At 33.6% G+C, this 13031-nt stretch overlaps 1 protein-coding gene across 8 annotated transcripts in view; it reads left to right on the plus strand.

Annotated features, from left to right (window-relative positions):
* The window catches only part of PRKACB (protein kinase cAMP-activated catalytic subunit beta), a 146164-nt gene that overhangs the window by 71524 nt on the left and 61609 nt on the right, over positions 1 to 13031 (plus strand). For 2 of the 8 annotated variants that reach the window (XM_013962696.2, XM_013962698.2), the window contains exon 1: positions 10033 to 10136. The exons of 2 other annotated variants lie outside the window; for them this stretch is intronic. In XM_013962696.2, coding sequence (XP_013818150.1) covers positions 10127 to 10136 — 10 coding nt within the window. In that variant the 5' untranslated portion in view covers positions 10033 to 10126. Of the gene's footprint in view, positions 1 to 9897; positions 10137 to 10400; positions 10723 to 13031 lie in introns of those variants that run through there. 4 more of the 8 variants (XM_005678171.3, XM_013962697.2, XM_013962699.2 and 1 more) reach the window with 4 other exon arrangements.

Raw genomic sequence — 13031 nt, forward strand, 5'->3', positions numbered from 1 at the left:
TAATGAGACACTGATTTTTCTGTTTTTTTTTAATGTATGTATTTTTTCATTGAAGGATAATTGCTTTACAATATTATGTTGGTTTCTGCCATACATCAACATGAATCACCCATAGGTATACATATGTCCCCTTCCTCTTGAACCTCCTTCCCACTTCCCATTCCATCCCACCCCTCTAGGTTGTCATAGAGCCCCAGTTTGATTTCCCTGAGTCATACAGAAAGGTAGTGTGTATGTTTCCATGCCATTTTCTCCATTTATCCCACTCTCTTCTTCCCCACCCCACCCCCCAGTTCCATAAGTCTGTTCTCTATGTTTGTATCTCCATAGCTGCCCTGCAAATAGGTTCAGCAATACCATCTTTCTGGATTCCATATATATATGTTAATATACAATATTTGTTTTTCTCTGACTTACTTCACTCTGTATAATAGGCTCTAGATTCATCTACCTCATTAGCACTGACTCAAATGCATTCCTTTCTATGAGTGAGTAATATTCCATTGTATGTATGTACCACGGCTTCTTTATCCATTCATCTGTTGATGGACATCTAGGTTGCTTCCATAACCTAGATATTGTAAATAGTGCTGCAATGAACATTGGAGGACATGTGTCTTTTTCAATTATGGTTTTCTCAGAGTATGTGCCCAGTAGTGGGATTATTGGGTCATGTGGTAGTTTTATTCCTATTTTGTAAAAGAATCTCCATACTGTCTTCCATAGTGGCTATATCAATTTAAATTCCCAAGAACAGTGCAAGAGGGTTCCTTTTCTTTGCATCCTCTCCAACATTTATTGTTTGTAGATATTTTGATGATGGCCATTCTGACTGGTGTGAAGTAGTATCTTATTGTAGTTTTGATTTGCATTTCTCTAATAATGAGCGATATGAGGATCTTTTCATGTGTTTATTAGCCATCCATTTGAGACACTGATTCTTAATGGGAGGATCAACTCCCGCCCCCACCCCCCCCACCCCCCCCCCCGCCCTTGCAGTGTTATACTCATTCAAGGCTTATACCTAGATTTAGTTTCTGGGTATACTTTATACTTATTTAATTTTATATACTTTAATTTATACTTACATGCTTAGTCATCCTGGCTTCGTGCCAGGTTGAATGTGCGAGAAGGTGCTTTTGACTCATCCCTACATGTACTAAAGTCGGCCTTCCTTTCTTGAACATCTTTCCAGGGATACCAAACTGGTTGTCTGACCCAGATGTAGCTCACAGATTTGTTTGTTTAGTCCTCATGGCATTTTAAAATAATTGAATATGACACCATTTTTTATATAAATATAAAATGCTGATTTTAAAATAAGATATTTTAGATTAATACCTGGACTTTCATATTCTTGAATCATTTGAAAAACTGATTTCAGTGCCTCTTGTTCCCATATGAGAACAAATGGGCAGTGCTGAAAACTGTTCTCTTGAGTCAGGATATATGCTGTCTTATTTGCTCTAGCCTTCACTGTTTCACTACTTGTGTTTTACCTTCCTGTCCTCCATAGGCACTTGAATGTGGCCTACAGGGCCCATAATGTCACCGTAAATCACCAGATACTCCTTTCTTCTTTGATAAAGCTTTTTTAGTGTGCCTTCTTACTCATGGGCCACAGATACTATCACTAAAATTGATGGAAGAATTTCTGGTAATTCTGAACCTTAGGAAAAATGGGGTCTGGGTTTTAAACCCTCCTTTTCAAATTCCTGTTCTGTTTTTAATGCAGATCTATTTAGCTTCCTTCCCTTTCCTTAGCTATCTTTACCATAGGGTATTGAGAGGAATAGCCTTTACAAAGCTCCAAAGGTCATTCTCCCAAGGTAATGGATGCCAACCAGCCTTAAATTTAAATAAATAAATTCTCCACTGAAGAGATTCTTCCCACAGCAAAGTAGATCTGCTTCAGGCTGTCTCTACTTAGGTACCGAAGCACTTGACAACTTAAAAAAAAAAAAAAGAAATATAATTTACATGCCGTAAGACTCACTCATTATAAGAGTTTATGAGTAAACTTACACAGTTGTGCAGCCATCATTACAATAGCTTTAGAACATTTTCAGAACTGCCAACAGTTCTTTTGTATTCTGTTGCAATCAGTCGCACTTTCACCTCAGCCTCAGACAAACGCTGATCATGGGCTTCCCTCATAACTCAGTTGGTAAAGAATCCACCTGCAATGCAGGAGACCCCAGTTCAGTTCCTGGGAAGATCTGCTGGAGAAGGGATAGGCTACCCGCTCCAGTATTCTTGGGCTTTCCTTGTGGCTCAGCTGGCAAGGAATCTGCCTGCAATGCGAGAGACGTGGGTTTGACCCCTGGTTTGGAAGATCCCCTGGAGAAGGGAAAGGCTATCCACTCCAGTATTCTGGCCTGGAGAATTCCATGGACTATATAGTCCATAGGGTCCCAGAGTCAGACACAACTGTGTGACTTTCACTTTCATGGATTTCCTTTTCTGACTGTTTTATAAAAATGGAATTAGACAGTATATATAATCTATTGTTTCTGGTTTCTTGAACTTATAATAATGCTTTTGAGGTTTGTCCATGTTATGGAATATATCAATAGTTGGTTCCTTTTTATTTATGATACTGTGTTGTGTGGATAAAACATTTCTGTTTATCTGTTCAGCAACTGATGAACATTAGGATTGTTTTTAGTTTAGGGTTTCTTTGGATAGTGTTGCTGTATCTATCTGCATGCAAGACTGGGTGGACATATGCTTTCATTCCTCTTGTGTTGGTATCTAGAAGCATTACTGGGTTATATGGTAAATTTATGTTTATCTTTTTAAGAAAATTCTGAATTAATTTTCTAAGAAGCTTAATATTTTATATTCCCATCAATAATGTTAGGAGGGTTACAGTTTCTTCACATTATTATTTAAAACACTTGGTATTATCAGTCATTTTTATTTCAGCCATTCTGTTGTGTGTGAATTAGCAGTTAATTATGGTTTCAGTTTGTATTTTTCTAATGATTCATGATAATGAGCATTTTTTCATGTTCTTATAAATGATTGGTGTATCTACTTTGGAAAAATATATTTTCAAATCTGTTGCCCAATTGAGGGTGTTTTTCCCTATTTCAATTCTTTAAAGTTCTTTATAAATTCTGAACACAGGTTGTTTGCCAAATAGATAACTTGGAATTATTTTCTCCTCACTTGTGGCATGTCTTAACTTCTTTTTTAAAAAAAAAATTTGCTTATCTATTTGGCTGCTGGATTCTTATTTGTGGCACACAGGATCTTCTGTTGTGGTATATAGACTCTAGTTGTGGTGTACATGCTTAGCTGCTCTGAGGCATGTGGGACGCAGTTCCTTAACCAGGGATTGAATCCACATCCCCTGCATTGCAAGGCAGATTCTTTATTTTTCTTAATCTTCAAATATTTTTATTAATTTTTAAACTTTCTGCCATTTTAATTTCCTGTCTATTTTTTATTTTATTTTTATTTTTTATTTTTTTAAATTTTTATTTTTACTTTCTTTTACTTTACAATACTGTATTGGTTTTGCCATACATTGACATGAATCCACCACGAGTGTACATGCATTCCCAAACATGAACCCCCCCTCCCACCTCCCTCCCCATAACATCCCTCTGGGTCATCCCCGTGCACCATCCCCAAGCATGCTGTTTCCTGCATCGGACATAGACTGGCAATTCGATTCTTACATGATAGTATACATGTTTCAATGGCAAGGCAGATTCTTAACCACTGGCCCATCAGGGAAATCCCCTTGTCTTATCTTCTTAAAAGATATCTTTCAAGAGCAAAAGTTTGTAATTTTAATGAAGTCCAGCTTATAATTTTTCTCTTGATGGTACTGTTGGTACCAAATATTAAGAAATCTTTATCTAGCCCAAGGTAATAGAGATATTTTTTCTATGTTTTCATTTGGAAATTCATTTTTTGAGTTGTTTTGTGTATGATGTGAGCTATGGAGTGGAGTTTGGGGTTTTGTTTTATTTTTCTTTTTTTTACTGATATAGATATCCAATTTTTACTGCACCATTTGTTGAAAAGACTTTTTTCTCCATTAGTCTTCTTGGTACCTTTTATCAAAAGTCAATTGACCATAAATGGAGGGATTCACTTTTGAATTTTCATTGTTTTCCAAGTGATCAATATATATCTGTGCTATGCTGATATCACTGTCTTGGTTACTGTAACTTTAAAGAATGTTTTGGAATCAAGAAGTGTAGGTCCTCAAGCTTTGTTTTTCCAAAATTTTTTGGCTGTTCTGGGTCCTTTACGTTTGCATATAAATTTTAATGTCGGCCTGTCAGTTTCTAAAGACCTGCTAGGATTTTCATAGACATTTCATTCAATCTGTGGATTAATTTGTGGAGAATCAGGTCTTAAAAATACTGAATCTTACAACCCGTGAAAATGAAATAGCTCTCTATTTATTTAGAAGTTCTTTAATTTCTGTGAAATGTTTTCTTTTTAATTTTTTTTTTTTTAGTGAACAAGTCATGTTAAAGTGGATTCCTGAATAGTTTTTTTCTGTTAATACCATTGTGAATGGAGCTGTTCTTTTAATTTCATTTTTGGATTATTTGTTCCTAGTATATTAAAATGCTGTTGATTTTTATATATTATATCCTGTGATATTGATTACCTTATTTATTAGTTCTTTATAGACTCTAAAGAATTTTATACATATAGAATCATGTTATCCACAAAAAAGACAGTTTTCTTTCTTGTCTATTTTTATACCTTTAGTATCATTTTTTTTTTCTTTTTGGAGAAGGCAATAGCACCCCATTCCAGTACTCTTGCCTGGAAAATCCCATGGGCAGAGAACCCTGGTGGGCTGCAGTCGGGAAGAGTCGGACACGACTGAGCGACTTCACTTTCACTTTTCACTTTCATGCATTGGAGAAAGAAATGGCAACCCACTTCAGTGTTCTTGCCTGGAGAATCCCAGGGACGGGGGAGCCTGGTAGGCTGCCGTCTCTGGGGTCGCATAGAGTGGGACACGACTGAAGCGGCTTAGCAGTAGCAGTATCTTTTTTCTTTAATATCTTTTTAAAATATCTTTTTCTTACCTTGTTGTACTGGCTAGAACCTTTAGTACAAAGTTGCATTGAAGTGGTGAGTTCAGACATCTTTGCTTTATTCCCGTTCTTAGGAAAAACATTCCATCTTTCACATTTATCTTTCTTTATATATAATCTAAGCCATAGGGTTCCCCTCCCCACCTCACCCCCACACTCACCCTTTATCAGCTTGAGGAAATTCCCTTCTAGTCACAGTTTGTTGAGAGGTTTTATCACAGATATTGGATTTTGTGGAATGATTCTGCTATATACATTGAGATGTTATGTAGTTTTGTCTTTTATTCTATTATTATTTTATTCTATTCCATTAATTAATTTTCAGTATTGAAACAACTTTGTCTTCCTGGGATAAATCCTATATGGTCCTGGTGTATAGTCTTGTTTATATACTGCTGAATATAAGTTTATGATAAAGATTTTGTACTGTAATGGATATTGATTTGTAATTTTCTTTTGATCTTTGTCTAGTTTGGCATCAGGTCTCATAGAATAAGTTGGGAAGAGTTAGATTCTCCTTTATATTCTAAAAAAGTTTGTGTCAGGTTGGTATAGCTCTGAATGTTTCATAGAATTCCCCAGTAAAGCCATCTAGACCCGAGCTTTTCTTTGTGGGAAAAATTTTAATTACTGGTTTTTATTTGTTTCTGAGTATTTTTACATTTTCTATTTCTTCTTGAGTTAATTTTGGTAATTTGTTTCTTTCTGTGAATTTTTTCAGTTTGTCTAAATTATATAGTTTGCATGAAGTTGTTTATAGTATCCTCTTATAATCCTTTTGATTTCTCTGGCATCAATGGTGATGTCATCTTTTCATTCCTGACTTTGGAAATTAAGTATTTGTCTTGTTTTGTTTTATCTTTATTTTGGTCAGTCTAGGTAAAAGTTTATCAGTAAGACATATGGTCTTTTCATTTTCTCTATTGTTTTCATGTTCCATTTCATTGAATTTTACTGTGATCTTTTTGGTTTTAGTTTAATTTGCTCACTCTTAAGTTTCTTAAAGTGGAAGCTTAAATTAAATTAAATTGATTTGAGACCTTTCTTTTTTTTTAATACAGGGATTTAAAGTTGTAAATTTCCTCTTAAGCTATGCTTTATATCCTAAGCATGTTGATTTCTTGTAGGTTTTTTCCATTCAGTTCAAAATATTTTCTAATTCCAAACATACATATATGTGTGTGTGTATATGTGTATATGTGTGTATTTCTGATTTCCTTTCAGATTTCTTTGTTATTTAAATCCAGTGTTGGTATTTGCAAAATTACTCTCTGTCATTGATTCCTAATTTAATTCTGCTATAATGAAAGATCATATTTTCCTTTCCAATTATCTTGAGATTTGTTATATTGCTTAGCATATGATTAAATGGAGAATTTTCATGTCTACCTGAAAAGAATGTATTCTGCTGATGTTAGATGCTGTGTTTTATAAATGTCATTTTAATTATATAATTCATTTTCTATATTCCATTGATTCTTTTTTTTCCATGAATTATTGAGAGGAATATTTAAATTTTCAACTGTAATTGTTGAGTTACTCAGTTCTTTCAATTCTGTCATTTTTGTTTTAGCAGTTTGGAGACTCTTGTTCAATGCATATACATTTTTAATTGTTAAATCTCCCAGAATTATTGGCCCTTTATTATGAAATTTCCTTTTCTTTTTTTTTCTTTAGTAATATTTCTTGTCTTGAAGTCTATTTTGTCTGATACTGATACAGGTATTCCATCTGTCTTATGATTACTCTTTATATGGTATATCTTTTTCTCTCCTACCTTCATCCTGTTTTTATGTTAAAATCTAAAGTGTGACCATTGTAGACAGCATATATATGTTTTTTATACAATCTGATAATTTCTGCCTTTGATCTCTTTATTCCATTCACATTTAATGTAGTTATTGATATGGTTGTATTTACATCTTCCATTGTGCTGTTTGTTTTCTATATGTCTTACGACTTTTTGTATTATTGTTCCTCTCTTCCTTCTTTTGTGTAAAACAAATACTTGTAGGAGGCCATTTTAATTCCTCTTTGATTTTTAAGCTATATTTTTAAAAGATATTTTCTTAATAGTTGATTTAGGGGTTAAATTATACATTTTGTCTTATCAGAATCTACTTAATTGGCTTAATTCTAGGAAAATGTAGCTACTTTGATGCCATATAGCTCCATTTCTTCTCCAATATTGTATTAATGACTAATTCTAGTAAAATATTGCTGTGTGCTGTGCTTAGTCGCTCAGTCATGTCCAATTCTTATGACCCCATAGACTGTAGCCTGCCAGGCACCTCTGTCCATGGGATTCTCCCGGCAAGAATATTAGAATGGGTTACCATTTCCTTCTCCAAGTAAAATATAGCTACTTTGATGCAGTATAACTCCATTTTGTGGAGCTATAGTATTGACTTATTCTAGTAAAATATAGTTACTTTGATCCAGTATAGCTCCATTTCTTCTCCAACTTTTTGTTATTATTTTCACATGTTACATTTATATTTTTATGAACCTAGAAATGCAGTGTTACAATGATTGCTTCATACAATTGTAAGATCTTTAAAGAAATTAAGACAAGAAAGATAAGTGTGTTTATATAATTTTTTACCTATATATTTACCATTTCTAGTACTCTTTATTTCTTCCTGTCAATTTGAGTATTGTCCAGTGTCTTCTTTCATCTGGGACAACTTCCGTTAACTATTTCTGCTAATAACACATATCCTCAATTGTTGTTTATCTGGAAATATCTTTATTTCACCTTTGTTTTTGTAAGATAGTGTTACTGAATAAAGAATTGTAAAAAGGTTTTTTTCTTTTAGCACCTTGAATATGTTATTCTACTGCCTTCCGGCCTCTCTCATTTTTGTGAAGAAGTCAGCATTAATCATGTTGCTTTCCCTTGTATATGATTAGTCATTTTATCTTGCTGCTTTCAAGATGTTTTCTTTGTCTTTGTCTTTTAACAACTTGAATATGAGGTGTCTCTGTATGAATTTCTTTGTGCTTACCATACTTGGCACTGTTTGAACTTCTTGAATTAAAGGTTAATTTTTTTCATCAGATTGGGACATTGTCAACCATTATTTCTGCAAATATGTTTTCTTTGCCCTTTGTCTCTCTCCTTCTAAGCTTCTTATTACATGTATGCTGATACTCTTTATATCCTACAGGATTCTGAGGCTCTGTTCATTTTTTTTTTTCATATTTTTTGTTCTCTGTATTCTTCAGACTGGATGATTTCTATAGATTTATCTTCAAGTTCTGACTTAGTCTGAGTCTTTTGACCTCAGCCTACTCTTGGGCTTAAGGAGTGAGTTTTAAAGTCTGAGTTATTCTACTTTCCAAGTCTATAATTTTTATATTTTAAATAGTTTCTCTTTCTATATTGAAATTCTCTTTGTTGTGTCATTGCCATCATATTTTCCTTTAATTCTTTAAATATAATTTCCTTTTATTCTTTTGACATATTTATAATAGCTGTTTTGAAGTCTTGTCTGCTAAATCTTATATCTGGGCCCATTCAGAGGCATTTTCTATCTTGGATTACATAATGTTTTTGTCAAAATTTTGACTTTTTAAAATAATATTTCATAGCAACTCTGCACTCTGATTATTTTTTCTTACTTGAGGATTGTTTTTATTTATATTGTTTTGTTTTCTTTTTTGGTTTTAATCTATGGACTGTTTCTGCCATATTGTCCGGCTGCTGATTTCTGTACTAAGGATTACACTGTGTCTGCATAGCTTAGTATTCAATGATTAATCAGAGGTTGTGCACAAACACTGTGATCCAGTCTATGCTGATGGGACTGTTTGTGTGTTGAAGAGCATATTCAATATTCCAGCAGTTTTCAAGTCTTCTGCAGTGAGTTTTAAAGCTTGGGTTATTGTACTTTCAAGTCTGTATCTGCTTAAACTTCCCTTTGGGCCCTCTTGGATCTCTCCTATGGAATAGTTTCCTTGCCAGCCTGCGATATATGAAGAGCTTATCTGGGCCTTCTTTGCCTCTCTCGTTTACGTTTTTTATATTCACTTTTTTGCTAGACCATCTGTCTACTCATCACCCCTACTAAGGCCACAATTTCAGACTAGCAAAGCTGGATACTTTCCCTGTTCATTCCCTACAGTTTGCTTTTTTTTTTTTTTAATAGACAGTATCACTTATATGGGTTTTTTTGGCTGCTTCTCCAAATCATGTCAACCCTCTCTGGCAATAAAGCTCCTGCTTGTCATGGAGCCACACCCTGCACTGACTGAGCTGTGGGGGAACAGGAGCAGCACTAAACAAGACCATCACAGACTCCCACTGTGATCATGCAGCACTTAGCAGTTTCTCGTGAATACATGCTCCTCAGATTGTTGTTTGTGATTATTAGATGTCCAGGACCATGAAGTTATTGTTTTTGATAATTTTGTCCAACTTCATAATTATTTCTTAGAAGATTTGCTGACTTACCTATTCTGTCATCACTGGAAGTCCTGTCTCCCTGGCAACTTTTAAAATGGCATGTTCACCTAAAAAGGAACCATTCTATAGATCCTTTGTACCATTTTGGTACAAATTTTCAGTCTCTGGAAATCAGAACAGTTGTTAACCATACCATCCACCTTGCTGTACAATCTGTTATCTTAATCCTGTTTAAGGGATTTTATACTTCAACAATAATTTTTAGTAACTTTTTTGTGTACTCCCCTCTTTTGAAAACCACATAAGCGGCGTCTGACTCTGATGCTGAATTTAATGGAAGTTTATAAATAAGTTGCTTTACAATTTTCCTTTAATAGTGAAGATATATATATATTATATTTGTCTTTTCCATAATACAGAATGTTTAAATGGTTAACATTTGTGCTGCAGTATAGCTTTCTGGCTCATGAAAAATGAAAGCTATCAGCGATCTGGGCAATAAGATTCATCGCCAATAGTCACTAGCAACAGCACACAGCATTTTAATATCAGTGAGGTCCACAGCTAGCAGTAAGAGCTGGTGTAATTGAAAGACGTTTAGGTGCAATCATTCTGCTGTTTGTTCCTTGCCAGGTTCAACATGGGATTGTGTGAGTATTTGAAGAAAACAGCAATTTAAAAAAATCTTTGAAATGTAAAAAGGGTGGATGAGTGCTTAAATTTAAGATACGTTGTAATTTTTAAATCATGTGGCTCTAAAATAAAAGGGATTTTATTTGTCTTGGTTGATTAAAGCTTTAGAAAAGCTACTCCTTGGTTACAAGTGAACCGATAATTCTGGTCTAATGTTGCCGTGGTAACAACTCATGCTGATATAATTGAGAACATCTTATACATCCTGGTTCGAACATTTTCTCCCTGCCATTTTGAGTTGTTCTAGTGGTATATGAAGGAGGCTAGAATAGCGTGAAAGAAATCAAATCTAGTTGTACACATCTTTGGCATTAATCTGATGTTTACTAGTGATCTCTCGCACTGAACAGTTAAGCTTTGCTTCTAGAGGCTTTTCTTTTTAAAACAAAAGAAAGCTCTTTTCATTTTCTCTGTGCTGCATGCTCTAGTGTACGTGTTTACACCATCGGTTCTTCTACCTCTAGAGACTAGCATAACTCCCTTTGCTGTTGGATTGTTGTTTTGAGCAATATGTTTTGGAAAGGTTGATTTTCATCATGAGTGGTAAGTATGCTCTCTGAGACTCTGTAACTTTGTATTTTTTAAAAATATTTAACTGTAAGAGGGAAAAAAATGTTTTTTAGAGGGGTAATTGTAAAGCCAGAGCTACAATGAGTTACATTTTCTCTTGATGCTTTTTCATTTAGAGCTTACAGTAATTTGCCTTTTAAATCCATTAAGAACTGTGAACAATTAATACCACTATTAATAGTCAATACCAGGCATCAGTTTCTAGTCTATCTTATGGTTTAATTTATTATATTCACTAATATGTTGTTATTAATTGTGTTATAAATTAGTGAGTGAAAGATCCACTATGGTAAAAGGAATTTTTTTTTAGTATCTAATCCTGAAAATAATTAAACTTCCCATTTATTGGCTTTGTCATTCTAATATTAATTTTTATCAATTTCTTTTTGGTTATATAAAAAATACTCAATCTTGAATAAGATGTTGCCAAAATTTTATTGATTTATTGGTTGTTTTTAACTGTAATTCATTGAGAAATAGGGATTTTAATGATGAAATAAACATATGCCTTTTGGTTTTGGAGGCTTGGTTAAAATTTTTAGGATAATTTTTGGGGAAATAATTTGTTAGAAAAAGTACTTTTGGGATAATTTCTTTTTTGTTTTGTAACATTTTTTTCTAAACATTTCTAAAAAATGTTTTTGGAGAAAATATACTACAGTATATACTGCAGTTTATCAGAGGGTAAAAGCTGTTCACTTTAAGCCAAACCTGCAGCTAAAAATAGATACCCTGTTGTTAGAGTGAGTAATATTTGCTTAGAGCATAATTCATTAGCATCTTTTTGCTTAGCTAAAAAAGGATGTTTATTAGGTTAACCTTTGAATCGGATGCATGTTTAGGAAAGGTATTATATGGTTATTCATAATCGTCTATAATTTATACTTTAAAGATTTGGATTGGAATTCAGAACCTGAGAGAGATGGAATTTTGCTGTATAGCGGTAGAATTCAAAATAAGTGAACCTTTTCTTCCATAATTGGAGACCACCTTATTGTTGCAAATAAACATTTTTTTATCTTTCTGCTGTATAATATACACATCTTCAATGCTATTAGGTATTTATTTATAAAGTTATATTAGACATTAAAAGAACATATTTACATGCAACATATTAAGAATTAATTGTTATTATTATCCTGTTATTTTTCTGTTAGATGTAGACGTTTCTGTTCTAGTGTGTTAAATTTGGGCTAATATTACAAAAGCAACATGTTAACATTTCTTAGGACTTCTTAGATATCACTCAAAACAGAATATACCTGGTTATCATACTTAAAATAATGGATTTCTTTGAATCCAGGCAGTGTGTTTTTCTCTTTGACAGTGTTTTAGAAGTTTTACAGTTGAATGTGTTGGTTTTAGCTGAAGAAAATTGTTACTGCTTCTCTATTGCTTGACTTTTCTTTCAAGAAAGCTATGGATTTTTCAGATCAAGTTTGATATACTTGATCATATTGGTCTGCCTTTATAGCCTTTTATACCTCAGGAATTATAGTAGTGACAGCTAAACATTCTGACTTTTTCAGAATTGTCCAATTTCAACTAATTTTGTTCATAAGTGGTTAAATGCCATTTCAAAATATGGAAAATTTCAAGTGAAGTGTGGTTTTATTTGTAAAAGTAAGCAAGTGCCAGACCCTATTACCTCAGTCTTTAGCAATATATATATGTGATATTTATGTGTATAAAGTACTTTTCTAGTTAAAAAGAGATTTATTTTCTCCTTCCTTGCCTATTAAATATCAGCTTTGGGGGGAGGAATAGTTTTCTCTGGGAATCTATCTTTGGCCCTCTTTTAATGCTGCGTTCCCTCTGAAAGCTCTCATCCATGCCAGCATCTTCAGTAGTTACCTGAATGTTCAGTGCAAAGTGCATTTTCTCTTTCCATCCCATGGATCTGCTCCTTTTTCAGTCAGTCTGATTTTTGTTAATGATCCCACTCCCCATGTAGGAACTTAAACAGAAACCTTGTAGTAACTCTGAACATGTGTCTTACTCCCCAGACCTGCACTCAGCCATTAATTTCTATTGGTTCTTCATTAGAAATGTCTCAAAAATCACTCAATTTCTGTATTATCACTGACACTAAGAATGCCTTTAGATCAGGAACTCTCTATATTTTCAATCTTATTGCAGTAACAACTTCACTGGTCTCAGCTTCCGATTTTATATCTCTCTAGACCATTTTCCATGCTGCCATTTTAAAATTGCAGATATGTCCATTTCTTAATCCAACATTTTCAGTTACTCCTTATTGTCTCTCAGATAAAGGCTAAACT

The sequence above is a fragment of the Capra hircus genome, chromosome 3 (genome assembly GCF_001704415.2).
Source record: "Capra hircus breed San Clemente chromosome 3, ASM170441v1, whole genome shotgun sequence".
Classification (NCBI taxonomy): domain Eukaryota; kingdom Metazoa; phylum Chordata; class Mammalia; order Artiodactyla; family Bovidae; genus Capra; species Capra hircus.